The 27,975-nt window shown below is 33.0% G+C and overlaps 2 protein-coding genes across 2 annotated transcripts in view; one reads left to right on the top strand and one right to left on the bottom strand.

Moving 5' to 3' along the window:
• Nucleotides 1–6,706: 6,706 nt before the first annotated feature.
• LOC100366386 (ribosome biogenesis protein BRX1 homolog) lies at nt 6,707–24,763 on the bottom strand. The gene is made up of 9 exons (XM_002741603.4): nt 24,207–24,763; nt 22,690–22,801; nt 22,210–22,253; nt 21,373–21,443; nt 20,072–20,121; nt 18,831–18,955; nt 13,362–13,463; nt 10,338–10,466; nt 6,707–8,364 (listed from the first exon to the last, which is right to left on the bottom strand). Exons 1-9 carry the CDS (start codon nt 24,339–24,341, stop codon nt 8,170–8,172), a joined length of 963 nt encoding a protein of 320 aa, XP_002741649.1. The 5' UTR covers nt 24,342–24,763; the 3' UTR covers nt 6,707–8,169.
• LOC100378892 (polyadenylate-binding protein-interacting protein 1-like) overlaps nt 24,410–27,975 on the top strand; it is a 19,462-nt gene continuing 15,896 nt past the window's right edge. The window contains exons 1-3 of the mRNA XM_002741601.4: nt 24,410–24,465; nt 24,712–24,901; nt 26,730–26,881. Coding sequence (XP_002741647.1) covers nt 24,760–24,901; nt 26,730–26,881 — 294 coding nt within the window. The 5' untranslated portion in view covers nt 24,410–24,465; nt 24,712–24,759. The remainder of the gene's footprint in view (nt 24,466–24,711; nt 24,902–26,729; nt 26,882–27,975) is intronic.

Here is a 27,975-nt window from a genome sequence, read left to right as displayed (position 1 = left end):
ATCAAAGCGCTCGCGACAGAAATCAGGAACATTATAGCCACTTCTACGGACTAATAACAGTCGATTATAAAAATTCTCCAAGCAGCTATTGTTATTCATGATACAATATTATGAGTTTGTTCGGCGAGTCCCTGAAGATTACATGTCAATGACTGTAGATGAAGTGGCCTTTGTCTTGCGTAGATACTGGGGATTTACACAAGGTAGTTAATGTCATCCAGTAGACAATGCGACTTCCGGGTAATATGTGGCTGTGTCCTGTGTGTTTATGAGAAAGAAGAATTTATGAAGTTATTATTAGTAAGCAGGAAAGGAAAAAATCTTTGACAAGCCGACTTACTATTTGATAATATTTCACTCTGGTGAATTTCCCACGGTGGTATTATTTGGGGGTTTTCTTTAAGGGAGATAGATACCGTGGGTACGGGAATCAATTACCGACCGATTTCGATAATTTTTGTCGTGCCTACATATATTATTGTTTCCGATCACGAAAATCCAGTATAGTAACTTTTCCAAAAATACCCAAGTAAGTGGCGAAAACACACTTTATGTGTCTTTTTGGAGCAGTTTAAGGCAGTTTACGTAACGACATGTACTGCAATAGAGAAAACTCACAAGGCGTCAATGTGAAATCGTAGCAAAATTTGGGGTTTAACAGAGGAGGTCAAGATACCAACGCATACATACGAATATCGAATGTCAAACCGCCGTATTGGCAATGTATCGAACTATTCTCGTTATTAGATATTCTCTTTATTATATATAAAGAGAGAAAAAACTTTGTGACGGGAGAAAGTTAGTTACAACATAAGAAAGAGTGTGACCAGTCCGTCCTAAGATGTAGAAACGCTCCAATTGATTGAATTACAGATTTGGGTGTTTTTAATAAATATTAAACCATCATGACCTTCAATCTAATCTTACTTAAGATTTGTAAAGGGAAGCGTATTTTGGAGTGCAGAGGATCGATTGAGATAATAAAAATCACCATACATCATAGATCGCCAATCATAACTATTCTCAACACATGTCCAGTGATAATGTAGTTCTAAGAATTTAATTTCGTACAAATGCTGAACTAGGCAAATATCAAATTGTTTTGGTTTGGGTTGTCACGGTGACAAACTTATGGTATGAACACAGCGTTATTGGGGAATTTCTTTTATCTCGTCACCGGAGTTCATTGACAGAATCCTACACACGATTTTGTACTCCAAAGCTAGATACAAAACTATTTTAATTTTCTTATTGGAAATACTATTGGTCGACTATTCGAAAACGACGTATACTTTGTTAGTTGTTCATTCGAATTGCACTGAATATCGTCCATAGATTCTACTGATGTAATTTATCACGTAACAACTTATAATTATTTAAACTGTGATTGATTAAACGAAAAGTGTTTACTCACCACGTTTAAATATGTATTAGCCTGCCGCTATTATTATTAAATTTAAAGCATTTCTAAAATTACTGTGAATTGCACAACATGTTTCAATGGGATAGTAGTTATAAAACAAAATGTCCGTTTATTGAACCTAGGGTGAATGACCTAACATAGTAATGAGTTGCTAGGCGAACACGCCAATCCGTTGTTTAATAGTAATTACAATCACATAATGAGATGAAATTTTGGACATAATATACATTGTTTACACGATCTCATACTGTATTGGCATTGTGGCCATCATTTGGTTTACGGTGTTATGAGCTCCTGGCTGTCAGTTTGCGTCATGATGTGCCTACGTATATCACATCGCTTTATAGCGGTAATACGCAAGACCTCTCCATAAATCAGGATCGATAACTTGTAAATGTACATTCAGATATCTAAAAAGTGATACACATGTATAATTTTACAATCATCTCTGGGACTAGTTGGTGAATCATAACCAATGTGACTGACCCACCTGATATAACTTAGGATAATCGTAGTGAAAACCAATGTGACTAGCTTACCAGCATAGCCAGTTATTTTATCCTGTATTGTTTAAACGTTACATGTCCTTGCCAAAGTGTTACGTAATTTTATAGTAGTAGTGACAGTTTAAAAAAGTTATATCCGAATAATATCAGCGTAGCGTAAAGTCTATTCCATAATAATGGTTTGTCACACCCAGTTTAGTCTGTGTATTCGAACAATTCACGCGCGCACTTTTCAGCTACGCAACACCATAGGCAACATAAAACACATATCCCGCGCTAGAGCGCAACGAACAAATTTTCACCATGGCAACACAAATGAAGATCGATTAAAAATAGATGTATCACATCCCTAATTATGCAGAATGTGAAGGACGGTTCGCTCGAGTTGAGATTGTCTGATTGTCGAAACGCCGGAACAAGCTCCCAGTGCTGACTCTAGAAATCACACTTATTTCTTGATAGTTATTGAGCAAACGTAAATTATGTGTTCTGGTTAATGACGTTATTAAATGGTATTTTTGATTACGCAGATTCACTTTAGTCACCTACACCCAAATCACGTATTTTGGTTAAAGGTTAAATAAGGAATAAATTCAATTTTGTTTAATTCCCTTGACAGTATAATTAGTTTCTTGACAAGCAATGTGGGACGTTTGGGGTGAATTTATTGTCAGTAAAAAAACACAATATCAATTTGACAAAAAAATATTTCAAATATCCAAACATAGGCATCAAAACGTGAAATACCATTTCTACACTTTGCGGAAAATATATGACTTGTCTGTTCTTAAATCCACAAATTACAATTCTTTGATCTGTTCATTGATTCATTGAAATTGTGTTTATCTTTCCAGATAAATGATCACATAGACTTTTGCGTGATTAAAGACTAAACGAGAAGATTCTGTTCGACAACCGTCAAATTACCAAACATATGGTTCTATACTAAACTGGTACTAAACATGAAGAATATATTCCTTAAAAACTACATCAGATATAGGACCATCAATGTAAGGTAATACGCATTATAGTACACAGTTTACGCATCAAAGGCCGGCCATATACGAGAAATTATCTGAAAAGGTAATGCATACACTTGTGCTTACTAGATTCAGTGTCTAGACATTCCGAATTGAGAATGGTCATAATTGTACGAGACTGTTGGCAATTCAACCGAACATAATAACTCAAAAAAAAAATCAATGAATCATGCTTTTCCCAAACATGTTCAGCGGCGGATGAAAGAGAATACTGGAAAATGAATTAGATTATGTAACACGTATGCAAATTTGAATCTAGTTTTTGTATGTTTCAATTGAGTTTTTCAATGAATAACGAAACCTTTTGTAACGATTACAATGAGCACACACACGTAATTTGAGTTTTTTATTAAACACTATGGACTATTATGCAATCTGATTACAAACTTGTTCGTCTTATAATAATTGTTCACATTATTTTTTTATTTGGGCACAGACCCTCTATAGATCGAATGCAACGGGTCTTTGAGGCTTACTTTCAATAGATCGCAGCGAAGCGGCTGTTCTGCTATATATATATATATATATATATATATATATATATATATATATATATATATATATATATATATATATATATATATATATATATATATATATATATATATATATATATATATAAAGGGACTGTGATTTGGGATAATATAAGTCTTGATCAACATTTGTTTTTAAAAATAAACAAATAATTATGTGAGTTTAATTTATGAATCGTTCTGTTACCTAATCAAAACTTACATACTCATAACTACTTACATACATAAGATAATTATTATACAATACTTATCATTATAATAAAGATATTTTCTCTGCATGGCAGTTCTTATTAGTGTAATAACTCTCGTAATAAGAAAAATACTCGTATATCTCCGAGTTGACGATCCGTACATGTTTCTATCCAACGTGGAAATGAACACATGGTTCACTGATCATTAGATATTTGTCCTGACCTTGTACACGAGTTTGCTTGATGGATTAGAAATCACCAGCTGTTCCAACAAGTAAGAAATTTATTATTTATAAACCAAACTGTGCTAGTACAAAGACGCGATGCATTTTAAGTGAATACTGTGTGCTATTTTGTATGGAAGTTGACATGAGAAATTAAAACCAATATTTGAAAAGAGAAACTCACATTTTGAAAATGATTGTCAGATTCATTATCAACTCAATTTAAGGAGTGAAATGCACTCATTGAGCAACCGTCTAAACGTTGACACTGGAAACCAAACCTCTTGAATATGTTCACATCATTGGTGTATTGGTAATAAGAGCTGAAACTAGACAGATATAGTTAGTTTTTATAAATATTGAATTGTCTTTGAATGTACTCATTGCATTGGTATAGGCGTGAAGACTCACTTTTATTGCCCGATTTCAATGCAACAACCATTGATCAACAATCCCTGCGGATCCAGTAGTTACAACAATGATCCACATACCAACATATATACTTAATAGAAACAAACACACCCCGAGATTCCTATGAACAAGTGATAGAAGTGTATAAATAACAGTATCGTTACCATGACAGCAAGTTTGGCGATATGAAAAGGAATCACCACAAACAAATGATTTTTTTTTCTATTTAGGTATTTTATGGAAGCTACCATGAAATGCATTACGCTTGTGAATGTTCATTTTTTTTTCATTTCCAATCAATATCGCTAGATTATTATTAAATTCTACAAATTTGAAAAAAGTAACAATAATCATAATATTGTTAGCAATAATTCTGCACTCTCTGCGCTATAGAATTCTAACTAAGCGTAACAAAGTATAGACTGAAATTGATTACATTATAATTATAACATTGATCTATTTTTTTTTATTTAATTGGTACTGGCAAATTAATATAATCTTATGAAATATGTATCTTCACATTCCAAAGCACGTACACCAGCATTATTTTAAAACAATCGAAATAATAGTGCTGCAAACAAACTACTTATGAATTCCCAAAGCACGTAAATCACACGCAGTGACAGGAGTAATCTTCTGGGATTATATCTGCATTGATTGGAAAAGAAATATAAAGAATAATTTAGGTCGTGACAGGTTAAAACGGTAATAGCTGGAACGTTTTCTACATTTGCTCGAAACAAAGCATTTCCCATGTTAGCCTAATTACTAAGTGATGCCGACAGCGTGTTAGTTTCATAGATTCTAAGAACACATTGAATATTAATTTGTAAATAAAATATTGAAATGTTTGTTGGCTAAAAAAATGTTAGACACGCTATGCAGATTAGGCCAATGACCTTAATGTCAACGCACATCAAAATGAGGAAATAATGAGCATGTTGAGTACAAAATAATGTGAATATTTGCGTGGACATTGAGGCTCATAAAATGCTACAAAGATAACATTTTGAAGGCCAACTTTTATTAGCTTTCGAAAATATACAATGTATGACTTTTTTATTTCCAAACGTTGATTCAAACCTGTAGCAATGGGTAATTACACTTCGTAGAAAAATGCATAAAATGTTTCCCACAATTCGGGTTAGATGTAATCATAAGAACATACACATACTGAATGTTTAATAACATATGATAATTTTGCGTGTATTACATAACAATAACATTTTTAGAATTATTGTTTTATATAGAGCTGTCGATATTTTTTCCAGTGATTATATTGTAAAAAAATATTGGTGATTTTGATATTTGCTTTAATTTAATGAATCTTTTTGTGATATTAGCATTTCATAGAAAACTGCAAAACTGAAGTTATTGAAGTAAATATTCAACACTTATCCTGCCAGTCCCATGAACTTTTAAATTGACTTGACCAAATAAGTGTTAAGACGGCGAGTCAAGGTGACATTCACGAGACAGTCATATCAAATGCACTTAAATTGCAAATTCTGAAAATTAAACGGTTTGATTAATTAGCATTAAAGACATGACATTACAAATTATATAAATGTGGTATGCAGTTCATCACCAAATTGACATGGAACATCAAGATGACTTGATCGATTCACCACGAAAGGTCCAATAATTACAAGTTTTGTTTTGGAGGACACATTATGTGTTTTTATTTATATTCAGTAATCTATTTATCAATTGTTTGATGCTTCATTTTCGCTATATATACATCTTAGATCATTCATATAGCTTTATTAGACAATGAGTGTTTGGATTTTCACTTTTGAAGAGTGTTCCAATGAACATTGATTCACAAATGTTCACTTTTATTAAAAATACATGTGACTCACACAGCAGAATTCCGTTTCCTTTTCCACAAAATTCATAACATAAAATAATTCACCCAATAATTTCTTGTACCCAGTGCTCTTAGAAAGAAGCTTGAAGGTGAGCAACACAGACATTCTGGTTAAAACTTTGGCCTGTAATTGTTAAATGTGTGTTAATATTTTTACTTTCATGTACAAGAAGATGCCTTTAAAGTCGTATTCTGCATTACAATTATCAGTTATAATACAATAAAAAATACCACTTTTTATAGAACCAAAAATCATTCAAATTTAGTGCTGTTTAGTGTTTTAAAACCACATATTTTAGATCAATTTAAGAGGGGTTATTTTTAAGTTGCAAGAATAAAATTCCTGTTGGTCTTTCAAGTGATGCTTTATCTTATTCCATTGTAGATATTAAAAATTCCAAAAAAAAATGTCACTTCAGTTATAAACAACTACTGCCTTTAAAAAGATTACGTTGTATTCAATTGATAACAAGGATTGAATAAAAACATTGATGACACCTAGGTCAAATCAGTGAAATTATATAAATTATATTTTCCAAATTAATACAGTTTATTCATGCATAGGAAAAACAATTAACATTTCAGTCCCACCAACACATTGACAAAAGGATTATTTAATCAGTTTCCATGGCAACACTTGTCTAAGCAGCTTCATGTGGACGAGTGTTAAAGTAGCATGCCCAATATTATCCCATCAAATAGGATTGATTCATAGAGAAGATGATGGCATACAAATCCAGCATTATCTCATCACCTACATCTTTTGTTGAAGGATCAAAATTTGATGAAAGTTTCAAATCACATTAATACCTTCAGATTACAGATGTCAAGGTTGGAAGGAACAAGCGATATGAATGGTTTATGTTTGGAATAATGTCCATCTCTCATTGGTATGTATAATGCAATATAAAAATTCTCCAGGGGAACCAAGTTTGTTTTTTCACTCTAATTTTATTGGAGCTCTTGGGGCTAAACCACAAGTGTATACATTCTAACTCAAATAGTTGGCAAGGATGAATGACTTCTATTAAAAATTAAGCTGGAGGACTGTTTTTTGGTAAATATATTCACATATATCGGTAGCTTATTATTGTTTTATTAATTTTTTTTCAATCCTCTGACATAATGCAGTAATTTAATTATCATCCATGACAATCCCTCAGCCTACCCTTAAGTTTTTAATTGGGTAAACATTTTGTAATACATACATGTTCAATTAAATGTGTGCTTTTCAACAAGATTTTTGTTTTTAATTGCTTGATAAACCATTTTCAAAAATTTTCTCCAGCAGCCTCATCTTAAAGTTGCACATTGAGAGCATACATAGTCTTGGAACTATTATGTGATAATAGTCTGAATATGAGCGCATTGCAGTAAAAAACATTTTTTCTGTTTGTTTTAATTACTGTAGCACATCTTAAAACACTATTTGAAAGAGACAGCAAAGGGAATACAAACGCATAATAAAATAGCAGAAATGATCACCAGCATTTGAATGAATTGAAATTTGAAGGTTTACTGTATATTTCCAAAAATTCTCTCACATTCAGACCATCAAATATTCCACATATTAGCCCCATGTAATAATAATGCTTTATGAATGATTACAAAGTGAAACTTTGATGCAGAGTCCGAATAAAAAGGCAAACAATACCAGTTATTTTTTTATAAACAGGTAGAGAAGGTAAATAAAATGTTCTATACACTGACAGGGTTAAATGTCATTTTCCATTTAATGAAAGTCGATACAAGTGAAAATACCAGTCTCTAAGCAATCTGTAATCTTAGCATAGTGACCATACGGGTTGTGATACACATATACAAAATAAAACTGTTTGACGGGCAACTGACATCTTGTCTCCCGGAAGACCAAATCCCAAATGAATTTAATACGAAAACCATCAACTTCACCAAATCCTTTGTTAACTTTGAGTGCATCACTATACATCCCAAGATATATGTAAATTATGCTTATTTTTTTCGATAAAATGTTGATTTGGCAAGTCCTTCAGCATCTTCAGGTTTTATTGTGAAAAACACTTCATCTGTAGTATCCATCTTGTACGAAGTGTCTTTTGATTGTTCACGTCTTTGATCAAGTACAGCTTTAGATTGAATTCGGTTTTGGTATCGTAGAGATGCTTCTCGCTTCAAGTCTCGCCGTTGCTGCAAATAAGAAGAGACATTTGAACTATGATGGCAAGGGTCAGGCACTTTTCAACAATCCATATCTCAAACTGAGCTGAAATATCATAGGAATAATAAGCACAGAATTTGTTCATATTCAAAATTGATTGCATTTCCATTTCCAAAAAAAAATAAACAAGCCATGCATGGCACAGTCCCTGTTAGTTATCAAATCTAAGTTATATAGTTTTGTTTATAGTAACATAGTACAAGTACTTGTTCATATTGAGATATATTGCTCTGGAGCAGCATTAATTAAAACAAAATGGCCACCCGTCGGCCATTTTGAATCGGAATGTCAAACCAATACGTCTGTATATCTATGACATGATGTATAATGAGTCAAAGCATGTCAAAGATATAGCACTAAAACCCCATTCATTAAAACAAAATGGCTGCTAGTTGTTCATTTTTAATCCGATCTGAAAAAAAAATGATGTTCATCAGGAACCCTCATTGTATGTACCAACGAATTCCATCCATACACGACCAAGATCCGGAATGCCAGAAATGCTTGATTTTTAATGATTTTTTTAGCACAAAAATGACCACAATTGGGTCATTTTGAATTGTACTGTCAAACCAATATATGTGTATATCTATGACATGATGTATAATGAATATTTAAAATTTGAACATACAGTTGTAATCAGACAAAGCATCTCAGAGAATTGGCATTAGAACCACATTCATTAAAACAAAATGGCCGCCAGTCAGACAACGTACGAACGGGGACTAAAGACATTTGTCGTGAGAAAAAAATTTCCTGGGTTTCATCTAAACACATCTTCACAGGCTTTTTCTGGTGAGTAAAATGAAGACAAATCAACACACATTACATAATTATTTAATCTAAAATCAAAAATATTTGCCAAAAAAAAAAGATTTCATGATATCTTCACAGAATAAAAACAAATCTGACAGAACTGCATATCAAGTATCAAAGCAATTTAGATTGTAGTTTACAAGAAGTTGAAAATAGAAACAATGCTGAACAATCACCTAGTATACATGTATAAACCACTCTGCTATCATTTTTGTTGACAATTGAGCTAAAAACTATTATATATCAGACCACAAATTATACTTGTACCCACATGTAAAAAACAGTTAGAGGGTTAAAGGTGAACCACCCAAAAACAACAAAAATAAATTTTGGATCCATTACATATAGAATGCATTAGTGGACATCGATCCACAGCTGTAATAATTCTCCCTGCAATGTACATAGAGAGTATGTGTTTGATTTCATTCATGAAAAGCCGATATAAAGAAGACAAAGTGCTGTATGTCATCCTATACTTTGCCAACTGAGATGAATAGTTCAAGTAAAATTAGCAGCACAAGAAAAAGATAGACCATTCTATATATCAAGGGTTAGGTGTAATTTAATAGAGATTAGTATAAAGTGCAAATATCAAATCAAGCTAATAAAAGTTGGAAGGATATCCAATTACTACAATCAGATTATTTGTTTAAAAAAAAAGCATTTTCATCAAGTTGACGAAGATACTTAATAAACAGTCCATTGATATGCCACTCAAACTATCTATTTCTTAATTGACATACCAGTAATCCTTTCAGTTCATAAATGGTAACCCACACTACGTATTGTTGGTTTTACCACACCATATAATACTAGTTGAGTTACCACACTACCAATAACTAGTTTATTTGAAAGACCACACATTACTATTTACATGTACCCACAAAACCTATTATTAGATTACCTACTCAAACTATTTATTACTCGTTGACATACTCATACAATCTACCAGCATCACTAGTTGATTTGACCACAGCACCTATCACTGATTGACTTTCACACACAACGTATTATATTAGTTGATTAAAAAATCACTACCAAATACCCACACCACCTATAACTACAAATGTAGTTACTTGCCCAGATTATCTATTGACAACTAAAACTAGTATCTACAATGTCTTACCTCATTAGGTGATTTATAGTGAGGATTTTCATACAAAGTTGGACCAATAAAACTACCACCAAATATTTTAATAAGATTGAGTACAAATCTTGGTCCAACCTCAGCTAGTGAACCATCTTCTTCTACAATCTGAAAGATAATAATGAACATAATCATTCAGTGTTCTGCTCAGTGTGACTTGTCGATATTTAATATTTAATTAATTTAACTTTTACTTTAAATATTTCAATCAAAAATGTTTGATAAAAAAATGGATGCACTTTTTTCGGAATTGTCCTAATCTGTATCTTGAGATTTTTTTTTTATCTGCTTCCTTTGTAATGGAACAGTGGTAAATCACATTTATAGGGAGAATACTGCATTTAATCCTCGGATTGTTGACAAAACTTTGTATCAGATTTTCAATTTATGAACGAGTCATGAAGTCAAAAACATCAAATAAGCTTATTACACTTGAGTGCAGATTAATCTAACAAATTTCAAAGTTCATCAGATGAGATTAAAAACACATTAAACCCAAGGTCACAGTGTGCACAGGTTTTGAACAACAGTGTCAATTTCCATTTTCCTGTCAACTTTTCAGTTTGGATCAAATGGTAGTTAAGTATGTGATTGTTATGTTGATATTGACAAAAAAACTTGTGATATTTCACTTGTTTTAGCTAAAGAACAGACACTCAAAAAGAGAAGTGAGCAAGATGATGCTACAGTTTTGGGTGATTCCATTTCACATTTTCTACCTTATATATATATATTTTTTATATCATTTCAGTGAATTTAATTGTATAATATTTTACAGTTATTCCAACATTAAATAACTGCAATATCATATTCTGAATACTCAGTAGTGAATTCTAACATGCTATATTCAGGGTTTTTTCAACAACAAAAATGCAAGAGGTAGCACTGCAATTCAGCGGAGCCACCAAGCTGGGGAGATAGGGTTCTCCCTACCAGGGTGTGGGGTTTTTGATAATTCTAAGTTAAAATGGAGCATTCTATGGCCTCCTTGGGGCCAAAATTACTATCAGACTAGTTACAGTTGAATACTGTGGCTACATGTGATCCCTGGTCAATCAGAATTTTATGGTTGCCAGAAGATCTGCTCCCAAGGGTAAGGGGGCAAATGGCCATGGCATGAGGGCGGTGCACCTCCGTTTCTCTTGTTTACAAATATTCCTGTATATTCATGATTAAGTTTACATTGAAATTTTATTTCTTTGCACATAAATTGTTAGATCTGATATGTCAACACATTTTACCTATCTTCGAAAAATACTAGTTGCTAAAGAACACTATAGGTTCCACAAAATTGCAGTCATATTAAATTTGTTTATAGCTAGAATGATCACTTTAGCGAATCAGTGTAAACGACAGTTGATGGTATCGATTTTGCAAACTTTAGAAAATTGGCGTTCCATTTTATTAAAACTGTCTATCATAATGCTTATTATTTTATTTCATTTTCATAAAGTTTATATTATTAAATTAAAGTCTATATTCAAAAGATACTGATTTAGTGTTTTTCTATCCATATTCTGGGGCCTAACTCAGAATACAACAACCCATAATGGGAATGCCTGAGAATGCATTGAACTCCATTCAACCATGGCTTGCATAAATTAAACGCATGTCTTGTCCCCATTCACAATAATCTATTCAAGGCACTAAACACTGATATAATCTAATATTATTTCTTTCCTTGGCAATTTTGAAATCATAATTACTCCAATTTTGGCAATTTGGAAATTGAAATTAGTCTAATATATTCTGTGCAGCATTTTCATTAAAAAAAATTAACATTTAATAATTTCAAAGAATTGTTTAAATGAATAAAACATCTATGTTTGCAAGGACAGGTCATCAGCAGTCACTGATGATCCCACTCCAAATCATGAATAAATTAAATAGATCGTGAGATAGAACTATTAACATCATTATTTGTGTACATTTCAATGTTTTCAGAAAGTCAATAACCTGAACTATATTATGTTTATCATGATGCATTAAGTTAATTAGTCCAGCTGATGTAGATAAATCATGCCTGATGTTAAAGTCATTAATCAGATAAAATTTTAGATAATATATTATGTAATCAGACATGCCCATCCCACTCATTAACTGCATACAATTGTATCTGTCACTAATGAATTAAATTTAAAATCAACATACTGAACCAAAACATGAATGGCATAAAGCATAACACATACAGTGCAAAAATGAAATCCGGAGATGACAGATGTTTGGACTTGGACTTTGATGGTTTTGACTTTGATGAAGATGGCAATGAACGTACAAATAGAGATCTGAGAAGTTTTTTTTCAAACAACTATAAACATTCGTAATTTTTACTGTGTAAATTTGTAAATTATTATTGATCTTGTATGACTGTTGATCTAGTATTTGTCAAAACCAGAAATAATTTTATCCCTGACATTTCAGTTCAATCTGAGTTCATTTCGCACATATTGTGCGCATTTGGCGGCGGGCAAATCCTAATTCAAATGATTCCTAACTGGTGATTTTTATTATTACTGGTTAATTTCTCACATTATAAGCAATAAATTATTTTTGTTATACTTCTACTGTTGCATATTGTTCACTTATTTTCAGTACATGTTTTCATTTGCCATTTCAGTCTCCCGCAGTTCAATCTGCATGTTGTCAATTTTCATGAATTTTCACTTTTTTTGAAGGGGGACGTTCTGGCATAGACACATCCCTATTTTTTGGCAATTTCCCATCTTCATGACCCTAGGCTCCTACCCGGATAAATACGGTATATTCACTAGATTTTATTTTCACTGAGTCATAATTTCTGCGAAAATAGCGGAAATAATAAAAGTATTTTACAGTACTCAAATTCTGTTTTATTTATTTTTTTGCTGATGAAATATGATATAGAATAAGGATGTGATCAATGTAGAAAAGCATGGAGCAATATTGATAATCTAAAAACAGTTTCTCACAATACCATTTGCTACCCTTATCAGTAACCCAAACATATCACCCATCATGCCTCACCTGATAATTCCTGAACCATATTCTATTGTCGCCAACAGAAAAGGTATAAACGTGGTCAACGAATGGTTGACTTTTAGGATGATGGTATGGCGTACTGAAAATCTGCAAAATATAATACATATGAAATTAAAATGATGCAACTAATCAAGTTGGGATCAAGACCTGCAGCCAATGTGAAATTAAGTCCAAGATTAGCAAAGAAATTATGAAAAAATACATTAAAATATGCAAAATGTTGGAGGAAAAATTATAGCATCCAAAAGATCAACAGTATTACATTGTATAACAATTAACCAAATACTAATTGTATTTTTTTAGATAAATTTCCATAACATTGTAATGAACGGTATTCATAACACATAACATTGTGTGGACACTCAACACTGATATTAGTAAATTAGGTAAACACTAAAAAGAATAAATAAATTATTGATCAACGACACTGATTTTAATCAAAGAAAGCTTAGAAAGAACTCCCATGTGCTGAGAGTATTGGAGACACATTAAATATAATTCGAAATTACTTAGCTGAAAACTAATTATGCAAATCAGAAAATTAATATGACCAGATTTGAGTGTAAAACTAATGAGGTCTGCGCAATGTAACAGAAAATCTATGTCTCCAAGTTTAATTGAAATGTGATTAGAACCAAAAAATTATGAATTATTATGCTTATTAGGGAATTAATATGAACAGATTTTTACCCCAAACTAATTAGGTTTGTACATTGTCCTAGAGCATCTTTGTACTAAGTTTCATTGAAATGGAATAATTAGTACCGTGAAAACTCCAAAATTTCGACCACTCTAAAAATTCGAACGCCTATTTATTTGCCGGGTTTCGGTGTTTTATTTACCTACAAATTTTCGACTCCACTAAAAATTGCCGACTCATTCTTATTCGAAAATTGCGACCAGTTTTAGTTTTCCCCCAAACAAAAAAAAAAAAACCGATGTGAGCGTTCAAACGGGACCTTCCTCGAAGGCATGAATCCGGGTTTCTGATTGACTGAGAGATTTTTATAATTTTATTGGTAACGAAAATATATTCTAAATAAACGAAGTTTCAAATAAAAACGAACACAAAAATCTCGGCATGCTGCGTTTCTGAATTGTTGATTATTACTGTACTCAGTAGTGATTATAATAATGTACACAAAATAAATTTGTTGAATGGTTATGAAATACAAATAAAAGTCAACTTAGTTTCATCGTAAGCGAATGATTCCGGTCTCGTATAAACGTTTGATGCTGTAGGATATCCGCCATGTTCTCTTAGGTCAAATAGGTCAAATCGCTAATTAACCAATCAAAAAGCTGGATGATGCCAACGTGTTCAAATTACCATAGCTTATTTAAATATGTTAATGTTATTGAACGCAATGCGGAAGAGATTGATGTTGTAGTACGATATTTTGGCTTGGATTTTGATGCGAAAACGGCATGATTTTTTTTAAATAAAAAAATTAGTTGTTTTTAAAAAATAAACTGGTCATCTGAAGAATAATTTAACATTGTTCACAGTGATAACAGCTCATTCTCGAAAGGAAGCTTACCCGCTCACGCTAGTCACGATAAAAATCATACACGTGTACTCTTGAATAGACAGACGTCAATGACTACGGTAAAACTTAGACTCTATTTTAGCCGGCAGGATTGATTGAAATGTCCGAAAAATGACGCCAAAATACACCTTAAAAGTCCCATTTTATTTTCTTAAATCCCATTTTATTTTTTAATCCAAGGGCGAATTTACGGCAGAATTTGGTCCCTCAAATAAGGGACACGTGAGCTTTGATTCTAACCGGATACATTGCACTGGGTCGGGGAGATAGTTTGCTAAACTTCCATGTATCTTTTGTCCAATGGGTACCTGTACTTCGAACATTCGCAAGTTTTCCTAGGTAGTGCGAGACAGCTTTGTCTTTTGACCTATTAGTTTTGTGCTGACCTCTTCTCCGCGTCTTGATGTTTTGTTTTGCTTGTCATAATACTCACTGATTGATGACTTTGTTTAGATTTTGAGTTACAACTCGGCCACGACCTTTGCTTTTACCGTGAAACATGAGGAAGTTTACGTCAATTGACGGACATTGCATTTTTTAAAAACTAATGAAGCACACTGTCTATCATCCCCATTTTTTCATTTGCTGATTTCTATTCTGAAAAATTCGACCGTCCGAAAATGCACCTTAATTTTGACTCTAAAAACACGTCACATTTCTAACACAAATTATTTAAAACCGGTCGAAATTTTGGAGTTTTTACGGTACTTTGGATATCAGTGTGAAAGCTTAAAATTGGTTAATTATGCAAATTAGGTAATTAATATGTACAGATTTTAACCCACAATTATTCAGGTCTGTCTATTGTCCTACAGCATCCATGTACATTCATTGATATGTGATGTATAGTACCTGAGATATCAGTGTGAAAGTTGGTTAATTATGCAAATTAGGTGATTAATATGCACAAATATTTACCGGAAACTAATTGGGTCTGCATAATTCTAGATTCATTGAAATGTGATGATTAGTACTTTAGATATCAGTAGAAAAGCTGAAAATTAATTATGCAAATTAGGTAATTAATATGCACAATTATTTACCCTAAAACTAATCAGGTCTCTGCATAGTCCTAAAGGATCTATGTACCAAGTTTCATTGAAATGCGATGATTAGTACTTGAGATACCCGTGGAAAAGCTGAAAATTAACTAATTATGCAAATTAGGTGATTAATATGCACAAATATTTATCAAAAACAATCAATCTCTGCATAGTCCTTGAGTATGTAAGTACCAAGTTTCATTGAAATGTAATGCTAACTACTTATATCAAATGCTGAAAATTAATTAATTATGCAAATTAGGTAATTAATATGTACTGATATTACCATAAAAACTATCAGGTCTGTGCAGTGTCGTATGACATCTATGTACCAAGTTTCATTGAAATGTGATGATTAGTACTTGAGATATCAGTGGAAAAACCGAAAATTGACTAATCATTATGCAAATTAGGTAATTAGTATCCACGGATTATTACCAAAAACTAATCAAAACCTAGCATTAGTTCAGAGCATCTATGTACCAAGTTTCATCAAAATCCAATGAGTGGTTGTTTAGATATCAGTGGAACAGTCATGGAACCACTAAAAAATAGCTAATTATCATGCAAATTAGGTAATTAATATGCACGGATTTTTACCAAAAATTAATCAAATCTGCGCATATGTTCTGAGCATCTATGTACCAAGTTTCATCAAAATCCAATGAGTGGTTCTTTAGATATCAGTGGAACAGTCATAGAACAGCTAAAAATTAGCTAATTATCATGCAAATTAGGTAATTAACGAGCATGGATTTTTACCAAAACCTAATCAAATCTGCGCGTTGGCCCAGAGCATCTATGCACCAAGTTTCATCAAAAACCGATGTATGGTTCTTGAGATACATTGTAGCAGTGGAACAGTCGGACACACATACATATACACACATACTTGTATTGCAATATGTTCCGAGGACTTCATTGGATTAACTTTTAATATAGTTGAATTAACTTTTAATATAGTTGCGATATGAACTCGATTAAAACGCGTTCCTATATAGGGTTGCGTTTTAATTGGAGTTTAATTAAACTCAATTACAATGCAATACAATGGAGAATTGTATTTTAATTAAGTTTAATTAAACAAGAGTTGAATATCCGGTGACTGAACATAGAAATGTTTGCGAAGCTTAGGTTTAGTATCGGGGTAAGGTATGGTACAATTATATTAATATTAATATAACGTGAACCATACCTTCCCCCGATACTAAACCTAAGCTACGTAAAACGTATTAATAATCGAATTAACTATTAATATAAATTATGTTTTCCGAGGACTATGAAAAAGGTCCTCGGAAGGTGTGTATGTCCTCGGAAGTAGGTATATATCTGTATTTTTGTCCTCGCAACATATAGCAATCCAAACACACACACACACACACATACAGACACACTAACTGCAAAGACTCCCATTTTGTGCTTCGCCCATGGGAGTCAAAAATTACTAGTTTTTATAAAAAGGCAAAGCTAGTTGAAAGCCAATTTGGAAATTAAGCTTCAACTGTATATAATGCTATGACCCACATTAAACAGTGTGATGAATGGGATGCTGTAATGAAAGTGTAATGAAAGTTTTTGTGCAATCAAATTTATAAAATTTTGAATTGAATACATTCAAATGGATTGAATTCACACATAAGGTAAAACAATAACACAGCAAATAGTATTAATTTTACCGTAAAGAGGAATAGAATTATGATAGGTAAAGTGAGTAGCCACAGCTTTTATGTGTGTGAAATAAAATAGAAATTTTACTCCAAGAAAACGATTTCTTTCACTTTATAAAACTATTGATCAGTACAATAATTACGGTATATTTTTTAAATTAACTTAAGGTAAGATGCAGTTTACTTGACAGGTATTTTAATTAGTTAAATAGGAAACCAAGATGACTCTCTTGTCCACAAAACTATATATTTTCGGAAAGCTTATTGTATGAATTTTGTTAGTATTTTTCTTTATGGACACTGTAGATTGAAATATGCACAAAAATGTGCTTTTTTGGTCAAAGTGATTTAAAAAAATTAGCTTCTAAACCATACTTCTGTTTCCTGTCAAAATTGGTTTATGGGTACATTTTTTATTAAGAAAGTGCTGTCTTGAAAACTGTCTACCAGTTGTCAATTTTGCAGAGCAGCAGCTCAAATTTCACTACTTCAAGTTTATGCATAAATTAACACCAAGGCTAGTTGTCTGTACGATTGTTGTAACACTGTTCAACCAAAAACAATGCCTGGATGGCGTTTTGAAGACAAATACACTGTCAATCAGTTGTGAAAATTTCAAAACAAAAGGTCAAATTGTCTAGGAGCTATTTTTTTTTAAAGTTCTGGGATGTGCACAAAAAAGAAGCTGAGATAATGGCTAGTTTGCATAACAATTCACTCAGTAAGAAGTTTGCTAATGCTCATAATTTAAATGTCTGTAACAGTTCCAAATTCAAATGTATTATCGTTTTGTTAAAAGTTAAATATAGTGCATAATATGGAGATCCGGTCATTTCTTTTTTTCACCATGTTTCTTTTTGATTATTTATGTAAAGCCTTGCTAAATCTTGCTAAGCATTGAAAAGAGAAAATGTTTGCACCTGTTATCTAAATTTAAAAAACGTTTTTTGAGTATTTTCCACTATTCACAATTCTACAAAATTTTAACAGTCTATAGCCAAGACTGTTTGGATAATAAAAAGCAAAAAAAAAAAATTTTACTCCCAAGTGCCCACGAACCTGCATCTCTACCTTAAGCATTGGAACATAATTATACTGAACATATATGGAAGGAAACTTTGTAGCCATAAATTCTTGTTATAAATTCTGCCCTCTAGTGGCAAGAAAAGACAAAACTTTTTTTTTTCTGCTTACCTGAGTGAAGACTTCTTTGAGTAAGGCGTAGTGGGGCTCGCCACCAAAAGACGAATCAAACGACAGAATTGGTCGAGATCCTTTCAAACAATTGCCAGTCATTTTAAGTTCATCCATAGTATGTACTGTTGAAAAGAAAATGTGATGAGTTGATATGACGTGAACACAATCCCTCAAATCATTTTGAGTATTAATGGATATCATGTGTAGACAATGTTTGTGTCTCAAATTATAATATTTTAATTGAAGCATCTATCTATCTAGTGGCACATAGGGCATTCAGAGATTGTCTCCATTCTGTCTTATGAGCTGCTACAACACTGGCCTCTTCCAATGACTTCCATCCAGCCTTGTTTCTTTCCTTCTCAACAATGTGTCACCAAGTTTTTTTGGATCTACCCCATTCCCTTTTGTGACCCATGTTAATGCTGTGTTACATATACTTGTAGAATCCTGGTCTCAAGGTGTGCCCAATAAATTTCCATCTCCTCTTCATTAATATAGTGCTCAGATTTTCTATTCTCTATATTGGTCAGTAGTTCATTCCTAACATGGTCCTGCCATTTTACTTTCAATATCCTCCTTAAACACTTTGTTTTCAAAGTATTAAGTTTTATTTCGTCACCTTTTGCGATCTTTCAAGTTTCAGACCCATATAACAGCACTGACAACACAAATGATTTGTACAATTTGAGTTTAGTTGCTCAATTGATTTTGTTACTGAGAGCATCAATGGTTACTGTAAAATCTGTATTAGAAGCTGCGGCTTCTATTAAAATGGTACAATGCAACAGAGGGGATGCAGCTTCTATTAGAGCATCTACACATATGAGAAATGATGAATTTTTGGTTCTCAATTGTTCAAAAAGAATGGGTGCGACTTCTATTAGGGATGCGGTTTCTAATACAGATTTTACGGTAGTAATATTAGTGACTGAAATGGTTAGACTGGTACTCAGAATGATATGTGGCATGTGCCACATGGGGAGCAGGATGAGCTCACTCATTTCAAAATGCATCCATTTATACTACTCTTACTGATCTGCTGTCTTGTAATGCATTTGTTGGTTTGTTGTTTATTTACTGTAAACCATTGCTGGAAATGTTATTAGGTTTTTATGAAATTTGTGAAAACAAAATTACATGAAAGTTACTGACACTGTGTCATAGGACCCCACAAAGATTTTCACTGCTACAAAAGTTAGAGATGTTTAATGTTATATTTGAATATTAATACTTACAATTTTCAATAAGAAATTTTGCGGATGGACCATTCGGTGAATTGGCAATCCTGCAGAGAAAGGAAATTAATTTCAGTATCATTGACTTGACTGAAAACAGCAGTTTTTGGGAGTATTTCACCTCATACTTTTGTAATGGTGTTTTACGTCACCGTATCACACTAGTGTATTGATATTTAATCAGTAGTGCCACTTAGGTAGCTCATTATGAATAGACAATAATCAATTGTAAGAACTCTGAAGTTTCACATGTTTTTGTGTCAAACGTTTTAAATTGCAAACAACTACAATTCATTATCAAACAAGGAATAACTGTGCTTGGATTACAGCAAAATATCCCAAAGAATAATGCTGCACGATAGAGCGACTGAAACACAGCTTGCTCAAAAAATGTTCACAATCCTAGAAACCATGACAGCCAATCAGATTTGTCAGTAAGAGAAGAAATTAAATTCAACAAATACACAGTTACGAGCCTTTTACAGATGTTCACTTTTACATAGTACGGACGCCTGGATACATAATCTCCACTAGTTTAAATACAAGCTTGTACAAAGGTGAGCATAATGGAAATTTGAAAAAAAACTTTTAAATCTCATAATTTTGTAACTCAAAAATGATTTATTTTTGAGGGCTTTATTTTCTCATCATATGTATCGAGTCAAACTCTGTGAATCTCTGTATAAAATGATAGAAAATCTCAACGTTTTCAGGACATGTTCGAATATACTTGAGTATGGTTATTACAGTTGCTGTCATATAATCTCTCGAAGTGAAAGTCGAAATGAATTCACACAAGAAAACACATGCATTAGGGTGGTGCAAACTATTAAAACTTGAATATCATTTGAAAAAGTCAATGACCATTTATGTCAGCCAATCATTACCCTACTAGTAAGTTTGAAAAAAATTACATTTTTTTTTTATTTTTTAAAGGGTCATGTTTTACTTTCTCTTCATAGAGCCTGTATTAATTGCATTGCATCAACATTCAATGAGGTTTGTGACCACCCCCTCCCCCCGTTTCAATGTTTTTGTGAACCAGTATTGATCATCCTTAATTGAGAAATACCAACATTGTCATTCATTTTGGTGTTTGCCACAAAACTTTTCACCTCTAAATACTAGGATTTGTTATAGAGTCAGTAACTGCAACATAATTTTATATTTGTTGTTTTGAACCATTCAGTGTAGGTACAACAAGGCTTAACCCTATATTCCAACTAACGGTAGCATGCATGTATACCAAACTTCAGTTGTTTAATTACAAATTAACAAACCAAATTTTCTTTGATACCTACCACATGTAAAGATCTTTTTTCTTTTTGGCTTCAAAATATATGACTTTATTGCAGTTCTTTATTTCACAGATCTAGTTTAAAAAAGGAAAAAGAAAATGTTACAAATGTGTACAAAGAAAACCAGTACAAATTTGTATTAGCCTGGGTCATGATTACCATTAGCCACTATGACAACTAGCATGCTCTGTTATTAGTCACAATATTATCATTACCCACATACAAGTTGTAATTCTTGAATTTACTATATATAACATGTTGAAATTTTCTCATTATATAGGTAACCTGCTTTATAATGATTATTAATATACATCTGTCACAGTAACATCGTAAGTGTATTTTCATCCTACCATATTAGGAAATGCGAATTCCAAATATGAAATGATTACGTGTGTAAGCGTCCTCTAATAATAAAAACAAAAAATGGCTGCCACCAGGGTTTGACCGGACTCCACACAGATGTTCGCTGATTCTGTTCTAAATTTTTTGGATTTCAGCATTCCCATTATGTATCCTTGGAAGGAAATGATGTATAATAAGGTTATTACGAGGATACCTCAAAGTATGCACTCAGACAGTACGCCGTCCCATTCGACATCCACTGTACTGTATTCGTGCATACTTTGAGGTATTCCCGTAATAACCTCATAATATTTCCTTACTTCAGGCATCGAGTTGCATTGTAATTAAAATTTCAAGTAGTTATTGTAATTAATATATAAATCATATTAACCACATCAAATTGACAGATGGCTAATGGGCAGTGCTAAAACATCAAATTGTTTCAAAGCAGATGAAAAAAGTATGCATCAGAGATGATGACATCACTGAATGACTCACCTCATTGACTAAAAACAGTCCATCTTTCTTTTCCATTTTCACATCTATAAACAAACAAGATTACCATGAATATCTAAATATGCATTACTGGTCTTTCACATTATGTCACAAAAACCCAAGCACAAATCATACCACCTATAATGTCCATGGGTAAACTTGAACTCTCCAATCAACATGTTATCTCAGCTTAAAAAAATTCAGAATGATTTAAATACCGTACATCTGTATTTTTTCTATTATTAGAAGCGCACCTCCAAAACTAAAAAAATGCATCTGTTTTACATGTATTCTGAATACACAAGATAAAGTAACACTTAAAATGCCTCCACAGTAGGTAGCCATAATGAGCAATAGTATTACCAGGAAGTTAAGATGGACACAAGTCGATTGCACACCAATCTGTGCACATGATTCTTCAAGTGATTCCAATCAGACTCAATAACTAAATATGAGCATTTATCAACAAAAACCAAAACTTACCTGGTTTTGAATGCGGCATTAGCCTTCGCAGATCATTCATAAGATGTCGTCCTCTGTATGAAATCCCTCTTGAACAAAAGATTAACACTCTTGTCTTGTTTATCCATTTCCTCTGCAATATATAAGTCAATATTTACATTTACCTAATATGTACACACTGCTTTGCTATTCATCTACTGATATTGTATAGCTTATTTTGAGCTCAATTGATCAGTGAGATTGGATTGTGTGTTGTGGCTGTAATTACCCCTTTTTATAAAGCAACAATTATTTTTGCTACATATATGTTCTTAGTTCCACAAAGAATTTCGGCATTTATTATATACAATATAAAATTCACTTTTCTTTGTTGAAAACACATGAAGTATCAAGATGACGCTTTGTATATGAAAATTTTTTCGTAAACTGCTTATACATGTGTACGCTATATATTTTATTTTTATTTTATAATTTAGAATGAAAACATGAGTCATACAAATGTAGCTGAAATCAGTGAACAAGAAAAAAGCCATGATGGAAAGCTAGTCAAACTTTTTGAAGTTTTTGTGAAGCCTGCAAAGATTATTTTTATTTCATTGATGTTTTAATCATTAGTACTTTCATAAAAAGTTTTACTTTCAACATTGGAATCAACATTTCTTCGAACAATTTTTCAAATCAGACATCGGTCGTGGTGTGATCGGCAACGTATAGACTGCATTTGTAATGTTTTACCGATTCTTATACACCAGTTACAATGGAAAAGCATGTTGAAAATTTTTTTCGATTTTCGATTTCATTGACAAGTTATTTTCAACATTACAATAATCTTTTCTTCGAACATTTTACTTTGGATATCGGCTATGACGTGATCAGTGAATTAAGTAAATAAACCAACACTTTTAACGAGTACATGCTGACCCAAATAAACTTAGCAGCCTTTTGACTTCAATTACATTGGTTATTGTTTATGGCTGTTTATGAACAGTGAGGAGGCATCTCATAGAACAACAACTATGGAAATCATAGACAAAGGTAAATGTGCGGAAATCGAGCATGGCGGTAGGGATTTTGAGCATGGCGGTTTCTCAGAGCAGCATGATGCCGCACTGCCACACTGTTTGTATCCTGGAGGAACACTTGCATATAATATTTTATTTTATTCAAAAAACCCAAAAAAAATGACTGTATGCAAGTCTATAGTTAACACTGTTTCACCAGAGCGTTTAAGTAGAGCACCCTCACTGGTAACTTTCAATAATTCTTTCATTTTGAAATCGATGTCCTGTAAAATACTTTGCGTAATTATATTGGATCGACAATTTTAACTCAAATTCATTGTAATTTGCTTGAGTATCCATGCACACTTCACAGGACATAACGTGTACCGCTGACATTGAAGTGTATGTGCTGCCTTACTGCGCACATTCACGAATATGTCCGCAGATTCTCCACAGCGACAGTCCACACACGTGTTCCAGGTTTCGAGTAAGCCTACAATTGAACGCGGGTTTTCAAAAAAACACACGTAAATTTACCTTCTTAAGGAGACCTTCTGTTGAAGTGCTGGTTGAATTTCGTTCTCGTGGCACTTTCTTTGATAGTGATCTCGATTTCTTCAGCTTTTTCACTTTGTTTTGTGACTGTTCCGTAGTTCCTTTGCGTTTCGCCATATTGGAATTAGCATGAGTATTTCCGGGTCATCCGATGAACTTGCATTCGTTACGTTCGATAACGTTCGGATAACTTCGGAATAAAAAGACACGTTTCATCGCAAAAGGTTTAAAATATACCAGTGTGTGTTCACTTTTGTTTTATTTTCATTCCTCGGTGTAGTATTTCGTAATCTGTAACTTGTGAAAAGCGTAGTCAAGATAACTGGACTTAAAAGTAACATCGTTCTTCCGATCCGATAATAGCCGAACGCGAAACGACCGAAAATAAACAAATTTATAGGAAGTGCTTTCATCTTGTTAGAGGTAAAAGCTGTGTCAAATGTTCCACGAATATTTTCAAAAAATTGCAATTTTTCCTTCTTTACAGTTCTGTAAAGGTCGGTAACAAGAATCTGGGTTTGATTTTCTGACAAGCATGTCGTTGAATATAGATGAAAAACTAGGAGACAAAGGCGGAGGTAGTAGCCGTGATCCAGCTGCGGGCGACTCGAGCCAACGTGATGCGTATACCAGAAAACCCCTTAGGTCACCTAAACCTGGAATTGATGCCGATTACCGTAGGTGTTATTATTTTATGTGTGGTTTATTCAATATCTGTGATGTTTTTCCGTTTATTTTTTAGGTATATTAACCTGGCAGCGCTCTGCATCTGTTTATCACTCCCAGCTAGCAATTTTGTACGAGTCTGACAAGACACTGTAATGAAAAATAGAGCAAATTTTGATAATGATAACAATTAGGTACATTTGTATATGCATGGAGGTAGAAAAGGGTCTCTTTTCTACCTTCATGGTATATGTAAGAAATTTAAAAATCAAACGATTGCTTAAAAAATAATGTGAATGCATTTTTGTTGACAAATATAAAATTTTTAATTATTGGCAGATATTTGGTGAATTTTTTATAAAAACTACATAATGTACCATAATGCAGGTTGCATATAATCAAAGGCAGATATAATAATTGACGTACATAACCAAAAAAGAAATGTAATATTTTCTTTACGGTGTCAATAAGGCACTATTCTATTCTAATATATAAGGCATGCAACTGGGGTGATATGCAATGATAATACACCATGAGATAAACATGCAAATTTATAAAAAAAAATATTAATGTGGATGAGATTCTGTGAAAAAAATTGCGGTTATCTCAATTTTTATCTCAGTTAGAGAGTGTCTTCTTGAATAACACTGGAAATCAGAGTCACTCATTTCTGTTTCCATTCATTGCAATTTAGCATGAAAATAATGGATTACTGTAAAGGGGGTAATTATTCACTGGGTTTTAATTTAGCTTATTTCGCTGACTGGAAAAATGCGCTAAATTAAAACACAGTGAATATGTAAAATTTAGCATAGAACACATTATCTAAATGACAAAACCGTGAATTTAAAACCCACTGAATATGCCCGAAATGGTAAATCAGTGAAATTTAAACCCAGTGAAAATTAGACATTTTACAGTAACATGCCAAATAAGACTCTATACCTTTAAAATGCATGAGACAATTCCATGATTTTAGTGAACCTCGTTCAGTTAATATTTAGTTTACATGTTGTTGTTTATTGATTTTAACCACCTTGTATAATGGTATAAATAGAAATAGGTGCATTAGTTAAATCATCCTTACTTATAAGCATGACAACAATTGAGTTGTTTGAAATTAAAATCAAGTGATTGTACCTTAAAAAGTATTATAATGATGATAAATTCTATAGTATATAGATTGTTGTTGTTGCTACTTGTATCTTAATTTCTGTCATTAATGATGTCATATGTCTTGGCAGTACTTGTTGTGGTGATTCATATCATTTGCTATACTGTACACAATAAGGGGTTTCACAATGTGAAATAAGACATTTTTGACTACATGTCTACATGTAAATCTTTTGTGTGAATATGAAACTAAATGTCCAGGTTGGTCTAATTAAATCTTGCCTGAGAAGGCCCTAATTTTAATCCCCAAGTTAGGCTAGCCTAACTACAGTATGCAAATTTGGACAAATCATAGGCATGCTAAATGTGAAACTAAATTCCAGTTCTGAAAGACAATATTGATATTTATATTTCCCTTTGTGTAAATATCCTTTTGTTTTCCCAAGTAGGAAGCTAATGGGTAAACCAGCAGTGCACATGTGTATGGCTTCATTGATGAATCCCTGTTCAGATAAAAATCAATGTTATGGTTCTGTCTCATGTTTAAATACTATTATTTTGTCCTTATTTTGAGAACTGGAACTCTGTGAAAATAGTTCCTTCTTCACAGGTCTCAACGGCATTGAATGACCAGGGTATAAAAGATGTATTTTCTGTTCACCTGGGAATAACTTGGCTTATGCATGTAATAGTGAGGTATAAATTCATTTTTATTTATCAACAAAGGTACACCGCCACCAGCTCAGGGAACTTATTCCCAGTCTTCCCAATCTTGGAGCCAGACTGTACAGACTGCTGCTAACTCAATGTCGTCACTTTCAGTGAATGCACCAGTGTTCGTTCCGATGGGATACTCCACTGCCACTACCCCACAACAGGTATATTTTGTTCACATGTTGTTCTGTTTTTAGTATTCTAATCTTCAAAAGGTAATTTTGAGTATTATTAGTCCCCGTTCGGACGCAGTCCGAAAACGGGGACTTATGTTTTGCCCTGTGTACGTCCGTGCGTCCGTGCGTCCGTGCGTCCGTGATCACCTGTATCTCGAACATGCATGGACCGATTAAGTTCAAACTTCACTCATACATCACACCTTATATGGGACATATGCACATGCATTTTTTTCATGATCCGATTAACGATAGCCGAATAGCGGCCATTTTAAGGCCGAAAATGCATCAAAATCGCACATTTTCACCATTCCGGACCCGGATCTCAGTTATGCATGGACGGATTTCATTCAAATTTGGTACATACATTAAACATAATAGGACCTTGATGCACGTCATTTTTTTTTTCGGATCAAGTTCGAAATAGCCGACTGGCGGCCATTTTGTTTTAAAGAATTCAGTTCTGGATCCGTATCCGAGACATGTCTGGATTGATCAAGTTCAAACTTCACACACACAAGGTACATCATGTCACAAATATGTATGTGCATTTGTTTCATGATCTCATTAACGATAGCCGAATAGCGGCCATTTTAAGGCCGAAAATGCATCAAAATCGCACATTTTCACCATTCCGGACCCGGATCTCAGTTATGCATGGACGGATTTTGTTCAAATTTGGTACATACATTAAACATAATAGGACCTTGATGCACATCATTTTTTTTTTTGGGATCGGGTTTGAAATGGCCGACTGGCGGCCATTTTGTTTTAAAGAATTCAGTTCTGGATCCGTATCTGAGACATGCTTGGATTGATCGAGTTCAAACTTCACACACACAAGGTACATCATGTCACAAATATGTATGTGCATTTGTTCCATGATCTCATTAACGATAGCCAAATGGCGGCCGCTTTAAGGCCGAAAATGCATTGAAATCGCACATTTTCACCATTCCGGACCCGGATCTCAGTTATGCATGGACGGATTTCATTCAAATTTGGTACATACATTAAACATAATAGGACCTTGATGCACGTCATTTTTTTTTCGGATCAAGTTCGAAATAGCCGACTGGCGG

The sequence above is a fragment of the Saccoglossus kowalevskii genome, chromosome 9 (genome assembly GCF_978046115.1).
Source record: "Saccoglossus kowalevskii chromosome 9, keSacKowa6.1, whole genome shotgun sequence".
NCBI classification, from domain to species: Eukaryota; Metazoa; Hemichordata; class Enteropneusta; family Harrimaniidae; genus Saccoglossus; species Saccoglossus kowalevskii.
Note: the sequence above shows the minus strand (reverse complement) of the source record. Positions and strands in the feature narration are given on the sequence as shown.

Excerpts from the sequence above, each read along its gene's own strand:
- LOC100366386 (XM_002741603.4), bottom strand. The coding sequence starts at position 24,341 with ATGGCGAAACGCAAAGGAACTACGGAACAGTCACAAAACAAAGTGAAA. Across the intron at positions 21,444-22,209 it reads GACTGTTTTTAGTCAATGAG|ATCTGTGAAATAAAGAACTG; the intron begins GTGAGTCATTCA and ends TTTTTAAACTAG. Across the intron at positions 13,464-18,830 it reads TCAAAGAAGTCTTCACTCAG|ATTTTCAGTACGCCATACCA; the intron begins GTAAGCAGAAAA and ends TATATTTTGCAG.